Source organism: Canis lupus, chromosome 25 (genome assembly GCF_048164855.1).
Source record: "Canis lupus baileyi chromosome 25, mCanLup2.hap1, whole genome shotgun sequence".
Lineage (NCBI taxonomy): Eukaryota > Metazoa > Chordata > Mammalia > Carnivora > Canidae > Canis > Canis lupus.
In genome coordinates, this window is record NC_132862.1 from 9,475,905 (window position 1) to 9,494,134 (window position 18,230).

The 18,230-nt window shown below is 37.8% G+C and overlaps 1 protein-coding gene across 2 annotated transcripts in view; it reads left to right on the forward strand.

The window, feature by feature from the left end:
• NELL2 (neural EGFL like 2) overlaps nt 1-18,230 on the forward strand; it is a 381,434-nt gene that overhangs the window by 109,132 nt on the left and 254,072 nt on the right. For both annotated transcript variants that reach the window (XM_072798247.1, XM_072798246.1), the window contains exon 4: nt 2,805-2,955. In XM_072798247.1, the coding sequence (XP_072654348.1) occupies nt 2,805-2,955 (151 nt within the window). The remainder of the gene's footprint in view (nt 1-2,804; nt 2,956-18,230) is intronic.

The window sequence follows — 18,230 nt, forward strand, 5'->3', positions numbered from 1 at the left end:
TTAAGTTTCCTTTCATTTTAAGGTCAATCTTTAACATATCATTTCATCTGAAAACAAAACAAAGAAAACTCCCACAAATACTACAACCTCTCAACTCTTTCCACAAACCTGACTCCAAAACAGTGGAAAATAATGCAGAGATTAGTGAAGGTTTTCTATGCATACCAAATGACAAAACTTGCTAAAAACCCTCATTAAGCATCCCTTTTCCAAAGTTTCACTTGTAAGACAGCTATGGTCCACTTCTAAACTCCTTTTCTCTCATTGGATGAACTCAAGCTCTCTGGGCCACATCTTTGGATCTCTCTGTGGATCTGATCTTCATTTCTGTATTCAGGGTAGTCCTTTCTCTGCTTCTCTCATTTACATCCTCATCTATCATCCTGCTCAGCAAGATAAAGGATGCCTCTCAAGCTCTACCTGCCTGAAAAGGGCGGGGGGGTGGGGGGGGTGGGGAGGCATAATAAATATTTATTATTTAATTTCAATTTGCTTTTATCTATCAAATTAAGATGAAGTGATGAGGTTTGTGAATGATTTACTTGTGTATAAATTAGAGTGGATTAAAAGTTAACATTAGATGAATTATTTTCACACAATTACATTTTGTAAGCCTTCCTGGGGAAGCGGAACATTTTGGAGCTAGGAAGAATTGTATGGAAGCCTCTCCACAGCCAGTCTGATCCCTGATGGAGCTTGGAAACTATTATGTTGGCCGTGGCAGAAATTGCAGTTTATTGTTATGCTTTTCAGTTATGAATATTGATTGGAACTGGGGAAGTTTCCTTTTTGAAACAAGAAATTTATTTTTCATAAAACTTTGAACAAATATCCTGGGTCTGACTTCATTGCCCTGGATTAGGTGCTCATTCCTGAAACAATCAGTGTGGACAGGGTTTCGTGTTGCTCTGATCGGTGCAGAGGAAGTCACATGGTAAGAATGGGAAGGAATCATTTTTCAGTGGTAAATAAGAGGGTTTTTTTTTTTTTTCTTTTTGTCCATGACATTTGCACACAAGGTCCTGCCTCTCCAGTCCAGCTTTCCTATCCAGGCCCATCCTGCAACGGCTGCTATTCATTATTTCAGCCATGTCATGTCCTTTGACACCTTTCTGTTTTTTCACAAGCTCTTCCTATGACTAGACTGCTTTTCCCCTCTCTTTTCTACTGGTGAACTGATTGAATGCCATCTGCTTTCTGAGATCCTTTCCCCCACATCCTTTTCCCTCTATGATCTATCCACACTTTATACCTACCTGTATGACAGCATTTCTTTCATTGTACTCAGATTATTTGTCCCTTCCTCTATTTTATGGGTATCTCAAGTGCTTTCTCCATATCTGTCCGTTCCCAGTGATGGACATAGGTCAGCCGGCTACATTTTTATTCCATAAATTGGTGGGGCTAGAAAGGTATGGAACTTTGCATTAATCCTATAATCTGTGTCATTGAGATTGTAGTTCTCAACAAGATTTCTGCTACACGGCTACTGAGAGAATGCTTGGAAATTTGTGGAAGAAATTTGGGTTGTCATAATGACTGGGGGTCGGGTGTCACTGGCATTCATTGGACCAGGACCAGGGGTGTTAAATGTTCTGCAATGCATGGGACAGTTTTGCACAAGGAGGGATTGTTCTTTCTAAATGCTGGTAGTTTTTCCATTGAGAACTATTTACTTAGTAGTTACCTAGACTACCTAATCTAAAGTAAGTAAGTCTAGTTACTTAGTCCCCCTAGTCTAAAGTAAAGAAATATGGAGGATGATTTGATAATAGCAGAAACTGTTTCTGGCTCCCATCAGCCCTTTGCACATACCATGAATAGGAGACCTTATGCTCAGTTAACAGATAGCTTGAATGATAGTTTTTTTCTACCCACTAAATCCATTTTTATCTGTATTGCCCCCATACCCTCTGGGTCCTGGGGTTGTAGTGGAAGACTAACTCCAGTAGAAGTGTAGGGTAAACGTTTCTGCTCTCCCAGGCATACTTCCTTGACTAGGCTTTGTCTGAGTCTGGAGAGAGGAACATTGGAATTAAGTTCCATTGGGATGCCTGGGTGGCTCAGCAGTTGAGCATCTACCTTTGGCTCAGGACGTGATCCCACAGTCCCGGGATCGAATCCCACATTGGGCTCCCTGCATGGAGCCTGCTTCTCCCTCTGCCTGTGTCTCTGCCTCTCTGTGTGTGTGTCTCTGATGAATAAATAAATACAATCTTAAAAAAAAAAAGTTCCATGTATTTCTTCCAACAATATGGTAAGACAATTTGATCTTAATGTTTCATCCACTGCACAGAAGGCTGAGAGTGACTAATTTCAATGATCTTTTAAAAAATCTATTTATAGCATGCCTTCTGGCTAAAGCCATCAATGTGGAAGGTGGCACATAGATTTAAATCCAGTTTTCTGTCATGAGGTGTCAGAAAAGCTAAATGGCTCTATCATGGTCTTTTAGGTCCTATTCTAGGAAGTACATCCTTTTGCTCATGGTTGACACTGACATGGCTCTGGTATCCAGGATAAAATATGTAAGGATAAAACTCGGGAGCGCACTTCTTCAGACAGGATTCTTTGATTCTTTGCCTCAAAGGGGACAGTTTTTTAAAAAAAAAGATTCTTGAAACAAAAGTTCAGTAATTGGTTTACTGTCCTGTGTTCTGTGTAGCCTGAAGTCTCAATGAAAGAGTCTGAAACTTGGTATTTATCACTTATTACTTGATACTGTTTTTAGAAAGATGTTGCATGGAAAGGATACTTTATAAAACCAATTTCTAGTCTATTTAGTGTATGTTTCTTTTTCTTAGATACTCCCAGAAGTATAAAAGCATCCACTGCTACAGCTGAACAGTTTTTTCAGAAGCTGAGAAATAAACATGAATTTACTGTTTTGGTGACTCTGAAACAGACCCACTTAAATTCTGGAGTTATTCTCTCCATTCACCACTTGGATCACAGGTGAGTGTGGCTTTTCATGTTTTCATTATATATGATTAAATGAACACATTCAAAAGAAGTAAACAAAAGCAAGAAATACCGTATACAAGATTGGTATAAAACAGCTATAATTATTTTGCCACATTATGCAAAATCACAAACACCAGTAATTGAGATCAGCCTAGATGTAGGAAGAGCTGGTGCTTTTGATGTTGCTGAAAGCACACAGAAATCACCATTTCTAAGATACACTTATTAATGACTAAATTCCTCATGAGATACCTTCTTCAGTGTTAAAGGCAAGGATATTTCTTCTTAATTTGTGAATAGTTAGCCACAAAAATACTATATTCAGTTTCTTTAGGAAATTGTCTGGGTTTAGAGCTCAATAGTCTTACAATTTTAGTCACTGACAGATAACTTCTTTTTTTAATGCACCTCTTAGCAGCTGTTACAACTGTGTTGTTTAGATGTGTATTAAATCGAAATCCTGTCTAGTATTTCCCAGCTTCTCACATGTGTGGAAGCTTGATCAGGAGAGCTGGTGGGAGAAAGTGGGAGGAGGAGAAATTCATTCATGACCCTTGGTATAAACATAGGTTATTGCTGAATAATACCAAACAGTCTGAATAATTCCTCTTCTTTTTAAAGATGTATTTATTTATTTGAGAGAGGGAATGGAGGAGGGGCAGAGTGAGAGATTCCCCCTCCCCCAAATGGTTCCTTCCTGGAAGAATAACTACAGTTCTGATAATGAAAGTTCCTTCATGTTCACATTTTGGATACCCACTCCATGACTTACCAACTGTGGACCTTGAGCAAGTCACATAGCCTTTCTGTGCTTCAGTTTTCTCACCTATGAAATGGGAATAATGATAGTACCTATTTCATAGCTTGTGGTGAAGATTAAAGAGTTTATGTATGTAAAAGTGGTTAACATGTATAAGAAGTTTTAATGATCCCGTTCAGGTGTGGGCAGAAACCTCTTTTTTTGGTTTCCCTTATCAGAGATGAGGCAGCCTGGGTCTTTGCAAACCTTTGTTAGATACTGAAGAGCAAACAGAGAGCACAAACATGTGTAGTATAGCAAGTTGACATAGAGAGCAAGGTTCCTGATCACACTCTACCTGGGTTATTCTAGCAAGGCCCTTCCTTAGTCCATCTGTAGCCCCAAAGGGTTGGGATAGCTTCCTAGGCCCCTCACTTGAGTTTCTTTCCTCTCAGAATCTGGCCTGTGTTTGAGAGGAGGGTGCCATGCTAGAGTTCATATGGTGATTGGATTAGGATCTTCAAGGCAGAGCAAGAAAGGGAGAGGTTCCATCTCCAAGGGTTCACTAGGGCTTTTCCCTTTGGTATGTTTCTGGTCCCACAGACAGACCTTGTCTTCAGGTAATTGATACCTGAGCTCCTGGCTTACAGTACTGTGACTTTGCTTGTCTCACTTGGGCTTTAGGCAACATGATTCACATATAATAAAGCAATATTGTTCCTTTACAGAGCAGCCTGGTTTATTACTGATTTGTTTTTAAGATTTATATATTTGAGAGAGAGACAGAGCATGAGCAAGGGGAGGGACACAGGAAAAGGTACAGAATCCTTGAGCAAACTCTCCACTGAAGGCAGAGCCTGATGTGAGGCTTGATCCCAAGACCCTGAGATCATGACCTGAGCTGAAATTAAGAGTTGGATGCTCAATTGACTGTCACCAGGCGCCCCAATTACTGATTATTTCTGCTTGTGAAAAAATTTCCCCTGTGTTTTGGGCACTAGATTTTTCTACCCTGTAACTTTTCCCTAATACCCTATTTGTAGAAACATGGAACTCATCCAGCCTCCTTCAAGATGGCATGTCCTTACATCCATGATGGCTACTGCAGCCTCCCATCTTACCCCTTTTATTTCTGAGCAAACCAGCACTGGGTACTACATCTGCTCCTCTGGAGACTTAATTGGCAGCACTTCACAAGGTCTACTGCCCTCATCTATACTGCGTCCCAGTTGGGCAGTGTTTTTGTTGGTCTCGGGAGTTGAATGTAATGAATAACTGTACAAATGTTCAATCAGCATGGGCTTCTTATAATCCACACACTTTCAATCTAACACTAAGATAGTTTGAAAATTATTTTTAGCATCTTAAACAGTAATTATATGGACCACTGAAATACCTGACCGTCATCAGGTAGGTTCTTGGTGAAGGATCTGAGGAAGGATGACTTGCTGTCAGGAGGATTTTTTTCTTACTCTTCCCGTGAGGCAGATGTGTTAAAACATGTAAGAATTTATATTAAATTATTTCAATGAAAGATAATATTTGGTTTTTAAATTAATATGGTAATATATTTTCATTATAGAAAAAATGGAAAGCAGACAAGTGTAAAGAAATAGAAAAACTCTTACCAAATATTATAATACCAAAAGGAGACCAGTGTTGACATTCTGTCCTATTTTGACCTAGTCCTTTTGTCTGTGTGGGTAGATATGCCATATTTTATTTAATCAGCCCCATACTTTGGATATTTTCCTTTTTTAACTTTACCAAGTAACACCATGATGAATATATTTATACATAAATTTTAGTGCCCAGCTCTCATTCTTTCTAGTTATACTTGTTAAATTTAATATTAATTCTGTAATTCCTTGTTTCACTTATTCATTCTTCCTTTATATCATCTATAAATTTGATAACATTTGCCTAAACAAATGTCATATTTGAAGTATGGTATATTTTTCTCTAATATAAAAAATCGGTTAGATTTGTAGGGCACTTTGCCTTTATTTAGTAAGCTAGCAGTTATTAAGGCAGTGTGCATGGGCTCATTTTATCCTCAGCACTGACTAGTGGTTAAGAATGCAGATTGAGAGGTGCACCACATGCGTTCCAGAATAGCTCTACCACTTAATTGGCTTTGTGACCTTGTGCAAATTATTTAACTCTTCTGTAGGTTCCTCATCTGTAAGTCCATATAAAGTGCTGAAGAACACTAGAGAAAAAGTGCTATATGTTATATGCTGCAAAAGTCCCATAATCATGCAAAGTCCCTTTTCTCATTCCCATTTCACAGATAAGAAAAACAAGGCCACAGACCTTAAGTTGTTGGAGGTTCCCAAGGAGGTAGGGTTTAAACTCAGGCAATATGATTACAGAGCCAGCCTGCAGAGGTGCTCTGCCTCCTTTCAGTGTCTGTGGGAGGTTTTTCGATTTGGTTCTCCTCTGCTCACTTGCTTCACAGCATCTAACCACTTAGCTAGTTAGTAACAGAACCGGGACCCAAACCCACTTATTCTGACTCTCAAGTGTGATGTTTTTACCAATACACCATGATTTATCCTAACCTCCTAGCACTCTGACAGATCTTGCGTTATGGTGTGTGGGTTTTTGTTTTTTTTTTTTTCTTTTCCTGGTCTTGTTGCTGAAGTTATCTTTCTTCCCTCCGTCTTGTTCTGACTCGTATTTTTAGTTTCATCACTTCCTGAACACTTATTTATTTGTTTTCTGCTTTCTTGCAGAAACAAATACAAAAAATATATGGTGGTTTATAGAGATATCTGGAGGACAACAAGATAAGAATTAAATGAAATATGAAAATCAGGGCAAAGGAAAAATAGAAACCCAATTGGATGATTAAGATAATGCAATTATTCTTGGTTCTAAGACCAGAGACCTATTTCTTTTTTTGTTTTTAACAATAAATTTATTTTTTAAATAATAAATTTATTTTGAGACGTATTTCTTCTATGGCCTTTTATGGCAGGATATATGAATGTCTATAGAGAAATGAGTTCAGAGGGCCTCACGTCGGCTGGTGGCATCATGCTGTAATGTACTTTGGGAAAAGCAAAGCTACAGTGATTGTGTCAAGGAACTTGTGTGAAGGCATGAGGGTCTTTGGAACAGTGCTGTACCTTTGGAGGCCCTTGGTAGTGTACACAAAAGTTCTGTACAACCAAATTTTCCTACTAACATTCCTATTTAGTAGCGCCTCCAGCATGAAACTCATAAAAGACCATGTCCTTAAGGCAATATTCCATATAAATTGCTTTTCTCATGAAAATAATATTGAATTCTAGTTAGACTTCCCTGATAGATACATGCATTGTAGCAATTCTCCATTGACACTTCAGTGAGAGTTAAGTGTTAAGCAGAAAAAGCAATTGAGTTGGAGGGAATACTGACATTTTATGTAAACCTGGGGAGCCTAACAAAGACACAGCTGAATAGAAGATGCCCATTTCTGCTTGAAGGAGGCGGTTCTCAACAGCAGGGCCACGCTTTTGCTCAGGAAGTTGTATGGGTTCTATTCTCACATAGTGATGAACGGTTCCCATAGAATGTGGAAATGTTAATTATGCAATAAATTTCAAACATTATAAATGATATTTATAGTAAACTTTACAAATTAGGAAAATTACAAAGAAGGAAATCAAAATCATCTGTAGTTTTACCACCTGGGAACAGTTTCTACTAATACTTCCAGTTATAAATGTCTTCTTAAGTGAATAGACATAATATTAAAAACTTGAATCATGTGATACATGGTATTTTACAACTTTTTAAAATTTAGCAAAATATCTTGAATATTTTTCCCATGCCAACAAATATTCATTTATAATCTGGTTCTTATATGACCAAGAGTTAATTCCATCATTGGATACAAATTAAAATAGAGATAATCAAATTCTTACATATGCCATTAAAAAGTCCACAGTGTCCAAAACAGTGTCTGATTTTGATCAATGTAAGTGCCTGAGGTAGCCACTAAGATGAACTAGTTTGCAAAATATGAGTCCAGATAAAGTGAATGAATTAATGTGCTCCACAGATTGGTTAGCTATTATATACCAGCTAAATGCTGAAAATTGCCAATCTCAGTGAATAGTTGACCCTTTAACTGGCAGTGCTTAGGAGCAGGTCCAGATCTCCATAGGGTCTTTTCTAGTTCATGTAGGAGCTCTTCTGTACCCTGGGGATGCTCATTTCCTAGTCACATCTGAGATCGGTAGGGGGAGGTTGTGGTGCTTCATCCAAGCACATGTACTTGTGTGCCAGGTAAGAAGCACAAAAGCAAGAACTTTTAGTCATTCCTCTGACTTAAGCTTTGTGAGTTAGACCACAGGGTGCCTGCTACAGACCAATTACGAGATAAACATTAATATTTTTACCAGAGATGGTGGAAAACTATTTCTCTCCTTTCTGACTCCAGTCTTATCACCATTCAGGCTGATTGCAGCAAGAGCCTAGCTACCATGGAGCCTGCTCTGATGCCAACCCAGGTAGAGAGACATCCCTAAGAAATAGAAACTGTGGGGAACCTCAGCTCCCACCCTGGCAGAAATGAAAAAAAAAAAAGTGAAATGTAAATGGCAGGCACAGCAGCCAGTCTGCTCATCATCTGTATGTCACCCCATTGCTCTGCCTCTTATGCAAATCCTGCTTGTGCTTCATAACTCTGCTCATATCTCCATAAAAGCTTTTACTGACCTTTCTAATTTACCATAGTATCTTCTTGCATATGCTTCCAATGCGGTTTTATTTATTTATTTATATTTATTTTTACAGATTTCATTTATTTATTTGAGAGAGAGAGAGGACAAGCATGGGCAGGGGGAGGGGAGAAACAGAGTGAGAGGGAGAAGCAGGCACCCCGCTGAGCAGGGAGCCCCATGTGGGGCTCAATCCCAAGGACCCTGGAATCATGACCTGAGCCCAAGGTGGACGGTTAACCAACTGAGCCACTTGGGTGCCCCAATGTCCCAATGCAGTTTTTAAATTATGCCACTCTTTTTGGCATTTTGATGTATAACGTCTTATATTGTTATTTATGTGTTTCATGTATATACATATATATTAATTGTGTATCAGGCATAAAAAATGTCATTTGCTGCCTTTGATCACAATTGTAACAGATATTTATTGAGAATTTTTAAATTTAAATTTAATTTGTTTTTGAATTGATAATATATCCCATGGTTCAAAATTTAAATGGTACAGCAGGTTATAGAGTCTACCTCTATCCCTGGCCCTAACCACCTACTATCTATCCCTGGGGGCAACCACTATTATCATTAAAAACATTTTAAAAAGCAGAAAAATAAAAAGAAGAAAATGCAGCTCAGGCAATCAGTGGTGTACTAGAGTGGGTTCATACTGGCTTATGGGAGTTGAAACTATGTGACTGAGCTGATACTATTATGATAGCTTGAAGAGGGCTGTGGTGTGAATATTTATGGCATGGAAATCAGCAAATGCTACAAAATGGGGGCTTCTTTTGGATATATTTTTATTTAAATAAATATTTTTTTCATATTTTTCTTCCATCTTTCTTATACAAGTGGATAAATGAACCAATATTTTAGAATTATTTCTCTAGAGAACAGAGAGCCAATTGTTAAACATTTATGAGCACCACTACCTGTAGTCCTGGCATCTAGAGATAACCACCATAACCTTTGGGGTGCAGCTCTCTGATCTTTTTCCCAGGTGTACATGTATAAAATTGTACATAGTTGATAACAATTCCCGATTAGATTTTAAGTTGTCTTCTTTGTCTTCTTTTTGCTGTTAAGGATTGTGCATTGTACCTATAAACCCCAATTCATGTACCATGCTGTCACACAGCATTACATGCTAAGTACATGTTTGATGAATGAAGTAATGAGTGAACGATCAAGAGAAAGATCATCATGAGTGCACCAGGAATCATCAGCTACATCACAAAATTTTAATCAGGCTAGGGCAGACGATCTGGGGAATGTTGAAATTGCTCTATTGATGCAGGGTGCCTAATCTATTCTGAAATGTCATTAGCCCTAGTGTGAGAATTGCACTAACTGGCAGTCACTGCCTTGAAGCAGCTATAAGTCAAGTTCTTAGAGAATAACGACACCCGTAATGAGCTACATAGCAACATCTCAGCCACTGTGTTCAAGCTGGAAACCTAATCACATAACTTTGTTGGTTTGGACGTCTGAGACTGATAGACACACTCTGGATTCTGAGGCATCTGAAGTGAGCAAACAGCAGGACAGAGGTAGGAAAGACAGACATCACAACATGTCAAAACTTTGGTACAGAAACACAGCTTCAAACAAAGTTGCATGATTACGAAACTGTGGGGAACCTCATCAGCGGTGTCCCGATGTGCTGTGAGTAAAGTCTGATTTGGCCTCCCAACTGAGATTTCAATGGTGTTTCCCATAGTGTTTTTCAAGTAGGGGCTCATATTAAAAATTAGACCACAAACCTTATGTAAGCACAGTGTAAAAAGCTGATGGGCTCTTTAGCCATCTCTGTGTATATTTGGTTAACACCAGTATTATCTAAAACAACAGGCAATAATATATGGCACATTATATATGAAAGAATGAAGACATTCAGGGAGATCAGAGAATTGTCTCATCGTTACGGTTTTCTGGCCATTGTGTTTTGAAAGGGAAAAAATAAAATAGAGAAGTAAATTCCAAGATATTGATTCGCTTATCTATTTATACAGGAAATTGAGAAGAGAGATAGGAAAACAGTAAGGGCTCACTGAAAAGCAAAGCATATTTATAAGTTAAAATAAATGAGAAAATTTCCCCAAGTTGTGAAAGGACTCTTCTCTTCCATGTTTTACAAAACTGTCATTTCTTCAGGATAAATAAAATTCTTTGATTATCCGCTGGTATTGATTTGGTGCACTCACCTACATTGTGTCCTGTAATTGATAATACTTCTTTATTTAAGATAGTCTTAGGCTTCAGATATATAAATTGGGGTTATTATTAGGAATTTTTCTCATATCCAAACATTTATTTGTGCTTCTAACTTTGAATGCTTTACAAATAGCGTACGCGGGAAGAATTTGTGGTGATAGCTTTGCAAATAAATACAAAACTGTCTTGTAGCCTGCCATCATCTTCTGTATTAATAAACTTGAGGTGAAATAAATGAGATTTTTTTCCTACTCTCTTAGTATTAATTATTATACATTCTGGATGAGTAAGAATGTATTTGTGTATGAGGCTGATAAAATGTATCTTCATATTTGTGAGTGCTTGTCATGTATTAAGCCATTTCTCTTTCTTGACATTACTAAGTAAAAATTAAACTTGCTGGCAATATTTGCTTGGCTTAATGGTTCTGAACTAAAAGATGACTGTTTATCATGGATAAAATTAACAAACTGACATAACAGCTACTAGACTCTTTACTTTTTCATTGCACATTACTTAATAAATAATGTTAAAGATAGCAGGACTTATAAGTTCAATTTTCAAACCCCAAGTTCTTCATAATTAAAAAAAAAACTTTATGTTTTATTCTCTTAAAGTCTGTTTCTAGATCGTTATTTATCTCTGATAAAATCACATCTTCAATGCGTATTTTAAGACCCCCATAATTATTAGGAAAGTTGCAGTGTATATCCTAATGTGGTTAAGCATCCACATGTCATTGCCAAGTAGGCATGGGGAGTTACTCATCAAAGAAACCATTGAAGTTAAGACAGCAGGCAAATGAGGTTTCTGGTATCTTGTGTGTACCAAATTTATTCAATAGATGGGGTGATGGGAAGAAGTACACATTTTAATATATGGAGGTTATTTCATGGGGCACGAATCTCCCTTTCATGCTGAAGAAGTGAGGCACTGTTCTTGTTTCTGGTAGCGTGCCACTCTTGCTACAGAGCCACGGAGTGAATCAGTTGCCTTCTTCCATTGCCGCCGCTGCTGCCACCATGGACTAACCAACCTCTATCCACTCCCATCACACATCTCCAGTATTAACCTCCTTCAGAAGAGATGCAGGGGGCCAGGGGTAGTTGTAGCCCACCATCCTATTGGACCACGTTCAGTTATCAGGCACCAAATATCGTACCAAAACAAGATCCTTCTGCTATATCCATCTCGTAGCTTCTATGCATCTACTCTTTACTCCAGACAGTGGGCTACCAGTGACTTGGCTATTGTGTAGGCAACTCTTACTGAGGATCAAGCCTCCCATGTTTGAGGAAATCAACTTGGTGTTCCCGCTTGAATATTTTCATGCTTTCTTCCCATTTCTACTTCATCATGTTATTTCTTTTTATGTCATAGTAAAGGCTAATTGTTCATTAGAAGTAATTGGCCCATGTAGCTATTAATGTTGTTTGCTTCTTTTTTTTTTAAGTTTTTTATTTTTCTGGCATTAAAAAAAATACTCCTAATGATTAAAAAAAATGTTCTAAATATTTCCTCACTCAGGAAAGTTGGAGGATTATTTTAATTTTTTTTCCTTTGATCAAACCTTGTGACTTCATTATTTCCCTTCATTTCAATTTTGAAGATGTTGTCATGTCAAAGTTTTAGGGCATAGTAGCTTTCCCTGATTGCCTTTAAGTCAGGTAGTCTTTTTTATTAAAACGTATTTTTTCTGGCTTCATTTTTATCTCATGCTTGAAGTCATCTAAGATTTATTTTAGTTTAGGTAAAAAATGAAGCTCTAAACATTTTTTTCAAAAAGATTTTATTTTTCCATGAGAGACACAGAGAGAGGCAGAGACACAGGCAGAGGGAGAAGCAGGCTCCATACAGGGAGCCGGATGCAGGACTTGATCCCAGGACCCCGGGATCACGACCTGAGCTGAAGGCAGACGCTCAACCGCTGAGTCACCCAGGCATCCCTCTAAACCTTTTTTTTTTTTTTTTTAACAGATAACTATTCCAACATCATTTAACTCTTTGCCTTCCCCTCAACTGCAACTCCTTCCTGGGTTATAAATGCAATCTTATATTTGTACTAAAAATCAATCCTGGCTCTCTCTCTTTTTTTTTTTTTTTTAATTTTATTTACTTATTCATGAGAGACACACAGAGAGGCAGAGACACAGGCAGAGGGAGAAGCAGGCTCCATGCAGGGAGCCCGATGTGGGACTTGATCCCAGGACTCTAGGATCACGCCCCAGGACGAAAGCAGATGCTCAACCACTGAGCCACCCAAGCGTCCCTCTCTCTTCTGTTTCATTAGTCAGGCTGCTTATTTTTGTACCTGTAATGGGCTCCCATAAACACTTTTTGATCTAAGTGAGCTCCATGTAGTAAGGATATTGACTCAATATCATCTATAGTTTTCATCTGCATTAAAAGTCTTTATAGTGATTTTTGATGTGCTAAATTTTCTTATTTGATATTCAATCAAATCAATAACTTCAACTCTATAGGATGGGATTTTGTTAATGACATAGTGAAAAAAGAATATGTTATTTTCTCCTCCCAGAAAGAAAAGAGAAAGCCAAATAGAAAATTTAAGAAAAAGAAGAAAATTTCAGCTAACTGATATTAGCTGTGGGCTTTCCCTATTACCTTTATTTTATTGAGATATGTTCCTTTTATGCCTAATTTACTAAGTTTTTTTTTTTTTATCATGAATGGTTACAGAATTTTGTCAAATGTTTTTTCTTTGTCTGTTTGAGATTATCATATTCTTCATCCTACTAATGTGGTATATCACATTGAATGATTACATATATTGAAACATCATTGCATCCCCTCAAATAAATCCCACTTTATCTTGACGAATGATCCTTTCAATGTGCTACTAAGTTGGTTTGCTAGTTTTTTACCAAGAATCTTTGATCTTATTCATTAGGGATATTGGCTTGTAGTTCTTTTCTAGTAGTGTCCTTTTTTGGTTTTGGTGTCAGGATAATCCTCGCCTTCTAAAATGAGTTTGAGAGTGTTTCCTCATTGATTTTTTGGAACAGTTTTAGAAGAATTGGTGTTGATCCTTTAAATGTTTGATAAAATTCACCAGTGAAGACATGTGGTCCTGGGCTTTTCTTCATTGAAGTTTTTGATTACTAATTCAATTTTATTACTAACAATTGGTCTATTTGGATTTTCAAATTTTTTTCCTGATTCAGTTTTGGTAAGTTGTATGTTTCAAAGAATTTTTCCGTCTCTTCCAGATTTTCCAGTTTGTTGGTGTATAGTTGTTCACAGTAGCCTCTTCTTGATGTATTAACACGTTTATCATTATAATAATGATCTTCTTGGTCTGTTTTTATTTTATTTTATTTTTTTAGTTTAAAGTCTATTTTATCTGATATAATTATAGCAATCCTGATTTTGTTGGTCACTTTTTGCCTGGAATGTCTTTTTCCTTCCCTTCATGCTCAGTCTACATGTGTCTTTAAGACTAATGTGAGTCTTTTGTAGGCAGCATATTGTCAGATCTTTGTTTTTTTTTTTTTTAATCCAGTTAGTCATTTAAAATCTTTTAATTGGTGAATTTATGTTTGAAGCTATTATTGACAGGTAAGGACTTACTATTACCATTTTGTTAGCTGTTTTCTGTTTCTTATCCTACTGTCGTTTCTTGTGTTTTGATGTCTTTTGGTATCAACATGCTTTAATTTCTTTATTGTGTTCTTTTGTGTAATCACTATACGATTTTCCCCTGTGATTATCATGAGGATTATGTAAAATATCTTACATTTATAATACCCTATTCAAAACTGACAAATTAACTTCAATAGAATTTTAAATTTTACACTTTTACTTCTCCTCCTCCTCACATTTTAGATTGTTGCTGTTATGGTTTACATGTTTTTAATATTGTATTACTAATAACAGATTATTACAGTTATGGTTATTTTTACTACGTTCATTTTTAAACTTTTATATTAGAGTTGTAAATGGATTATACACCCATTATTACCATACTGGAGAATCTGTGACTATATATTTGCCATTATTGGTGTGATTGACACTATCTTTTTTATGTTTCAATGATTTTAATTACTTCCACTCGAAAAACTACATTCTTTTTAGCATTTCTTATAAGATAGGTCTGGTGGTAATGAACTCCCTCAGTTTTTATTTGTTTGAGAAAGTCTTTATCCCATCTTTACTTCTGAAGAACAGTTTTGCCAAGTATAGAATTCTTGTCTGACAGTAATTTTCTTCGAATATTTTCCTCTGGCTGAAAAAGTTTCTGTTCAGAAATTTGCTGATAATCTTATGGAGATTCTTTTGTATGTAATTTTTCTCTTTTCTCTTGCTGAGAAAAGTTTTTCTTTGTCTTTGATTTTTGACAATTTAATTATAATGTGTCTAGAGTAGCTCTATTTAGGTCTAGTTTATTTGGAGTCTTTCGATCTTTGTGGATCTGTATGTCCATTTTTCTCCCCTAGTTTGGGAAGCTTTCAGCTATTATTGCTTTAAAAACATTTTCTGTTCTTGTCTTTCTCTTCTTCTGGAATTCCCATAATCTGTTCATTGTATTCCATAATTCCCATAGGCTTTCTTTACTTTTTTTTTTCCCCCTCCTGACTAGGTAATTCCAGTGTCCTATCTTCCAGGTAGCTGATCTCTTCTTTTGCATGATTGGGTCTGCTTTGGAAACTCTCTGTTGTATTTTTCAGTTCAGCTATTGTATTTTTCAAGTCCAGTTTTTTTTATGGTTGCTATTTCCTTGTCAGACTTCTGTTTTCTCAGGCATTGTTCTTCTGATTTCATTTAATTGTCTCTGTTTTCTAGTAGTCCCCAAAATTCTTTAAAAGAAGTATTCTGAATTCTTTGCCTGATAGTTCATAGATCTCAATTTCTTTAGAGTCAGTTATTGGAGCTTCATTAGTTTCTTTTGGTGATATCCCATTTACTTGATTTTTGTGATCTTTGATTCCTTTGTTGGTATCTGTGCATATGAGTAATCAAGCCCCTCTTCCAGATTTTACAGGTTTGCCTTGGCAGAGACAATTCTTTACCAGTCAGCTCAGTTTGGGTTTCTGGAGGTGTCTGTTGGTAGTGTCTTTGGGTATGTAGGGGCTGTTATTATAGGCCATTTAAAAAATATTTTATTTATTTATTCATAAGAGAGAGAGAAGGAGAGAGAGAGACAGACAGACAGACATAGGTGTCGGGAGAGGCAGGCTTCCTGCAGGGACCCTGATGTGGGACTCAATCCCAGGGCCCTGGGGTCATGACTTGAGCCAAAAGCAGTCACTCAACCACTGAGCCACCCAGGCATCTCTATTATAGTCCATTTTGAGACAAGGCAACTGGCTGAGCTCTGAGGTCAGGGTTGAGGGGTAAGCCACTGACTAGAAAACAGATGGATAGGACTGATGACTTTGTTCCCTAACAAAGTGAAGCTGTAGGATAGTCTCTGTGGTTGCCTGAATTCTCCAGTCAGGCTTTTTAGATGTTTGGGACTGGGCACTATATCCAGTTATAGATGGGCTATAAATTAGCTTCTCTATCCTGTAGGGCAGCAGGATGGGACCCAGGGCCTGTACAGCTCCTCGCTTGGGAACTCAAATCAAGTCTGAGTGTGCCTTGAGTCAAGTGAGGCCACTAGTTTTGCTCTCTAGATGTAGGAAACCATGGGCTGTCTTCTCTCTCCAGTACCCAGTACATAGGGCTATTGAATGGGCTCTGCAGATTCCCTAGTTGGATAGGCTGAAGGCTGTATTCAGTAATGAGTAGGCTATGAATTAGATTCCCTATCTTGGTCAGTGGGAGAAACAGCTCTAAAACTGGTAAAGTTCTTTGTCATCTTAAATGAAGCCAACCTGCACTCCAGGTTTCCTGACTGAACAGTAGCATTGGCTTTGCTCTATAAGCTGTTGGCGCTGCCTTCCCTCCTCTCACCTTGAGTGCTGCTGGGCCTCACAGTTTCCCAGAGCTGTTGTCAGGTGGGCTGTGAATCAGCTTTTTGGGGGGCAGAGAGGGAAGGGAAGGGGCCACTCCAAGCTACTCTCAATTTCCCAATGGGCTTTCTCGTTGGGAGTGGTTGGGAGCTACTCTCAGCCTTGGCTATGAATTAAATCCCCCACCTGAGCATAGATTGGAAATGCTTCATGCTCATTACAGCTTTGCCTGCATACCTCTTGGCTCAAGTGCCATGGGGGCTGCACTGTTTCTAGGAGTTGTAATCAGCCCTTCTGGTTAGGTGTGGTGGGAAGACACTCTCCAAAGTGAGCGGGGTTGTGATTCAGCTCCTTGCCTGGGGGTGGGCAAACTGGGCTCTATGGCTGGCAAAACTCCTTGAGGATCTGAATCAGGGAGATCTGCACCCTACTGAGTTTCCTTGTCAGAGGGAACCCTCAACAGGTTCTGCAGATGAACAGAGCTGTTGATTGGGATCTCTACTTGGGCACTACATATATGAATCCAGTCTGCTAAGGTCTGTGTGCTTGTTGCTTCAAGCCCCTCCCTCTTCTCTGTCATAGTGAGATTCCTGGTCAAGCCCTGTAGATTCTCCTGCAGTCTCCATGGTGTGAGATCAGAGTGGGGGCTCCCACAAAATGATTTGAATGGTGACAGGATGCTGGTTGTACCCATGAGTTCTTTTCCCACTGGAGGGACTAGAAGCTCAGGGGAGACTGCATGTTACTGTGCTGGCCTGAGTGGAGGCAAATACTGTCAATGTGAAGCTACTTCTCTTACCCTTCTAACGCAATCTGTCTTGGTCTCTGAGGTACAGGGGGTGCTTCAGCCTCCTCCTCCATGTATTTTAGTATTCCCTCATTGGTGTCTTGTTTTTGAATAGTTGTTAGGTGATTTTTTTTTTTTTTTTTTTTTTTTTAATGGGAGGAGGAAAGTCAGTAACAACATACATTGCCATCTTGGTCCAATTACTATAGTTTTATGAAACTCTTCTAATCGTTCAGGTTTCTGTTCTTTTTAAGAATTTTTTTTGCTGTTTATGGGGCACTTGGGTGGTTCAATTAACTGAGCATCAGATTCTTAGTTTCAGCTCAGGTCATGATCTCAGGGTCATGAGATAAAGCCCTGGGTCAGACTCCCATGCTCAGTTGGGAGTCTGCTTGAGATTCTCTCCTTCACCTTCTACCCCTCCCCAACTCTCTCAAATATATAAACAAATTTTTTAAAAAGAGAATTTTGGTTATGTTTAAAGCTCCATTCTTTGGTATAAACTTTAGAACTGATTTTGGAAAGTTCTATGAAAAAAAATCCCATTGGTATTTGTATTAAAATCATATCACATTTATAGGTTGATAAATATTAACATTTTTTATTATGGTTAGTTCTTTTATCCAGGGATATGATTTACCTCTCTATTTTTTCCCATAATCTCTTTTGTCTGTTTTATCATTATCTTCATAAAGGGCACACACACACATTTTGTTAGATTTATTCCTATGAACCTTATAGGTTGTGTTGCTAGTCAAGTGGGATCTTTGTTTTTTTTTTTTTTTTTTGTTATGTTTTCTAATTTTCAAAGGAATTTTAAGTTACAATATTACCAGGAAAATGGATTCTGTTTTGTATCAAAAATAACATCTTTTATAGCATTTAAGTTTCTTTCTCTTTTG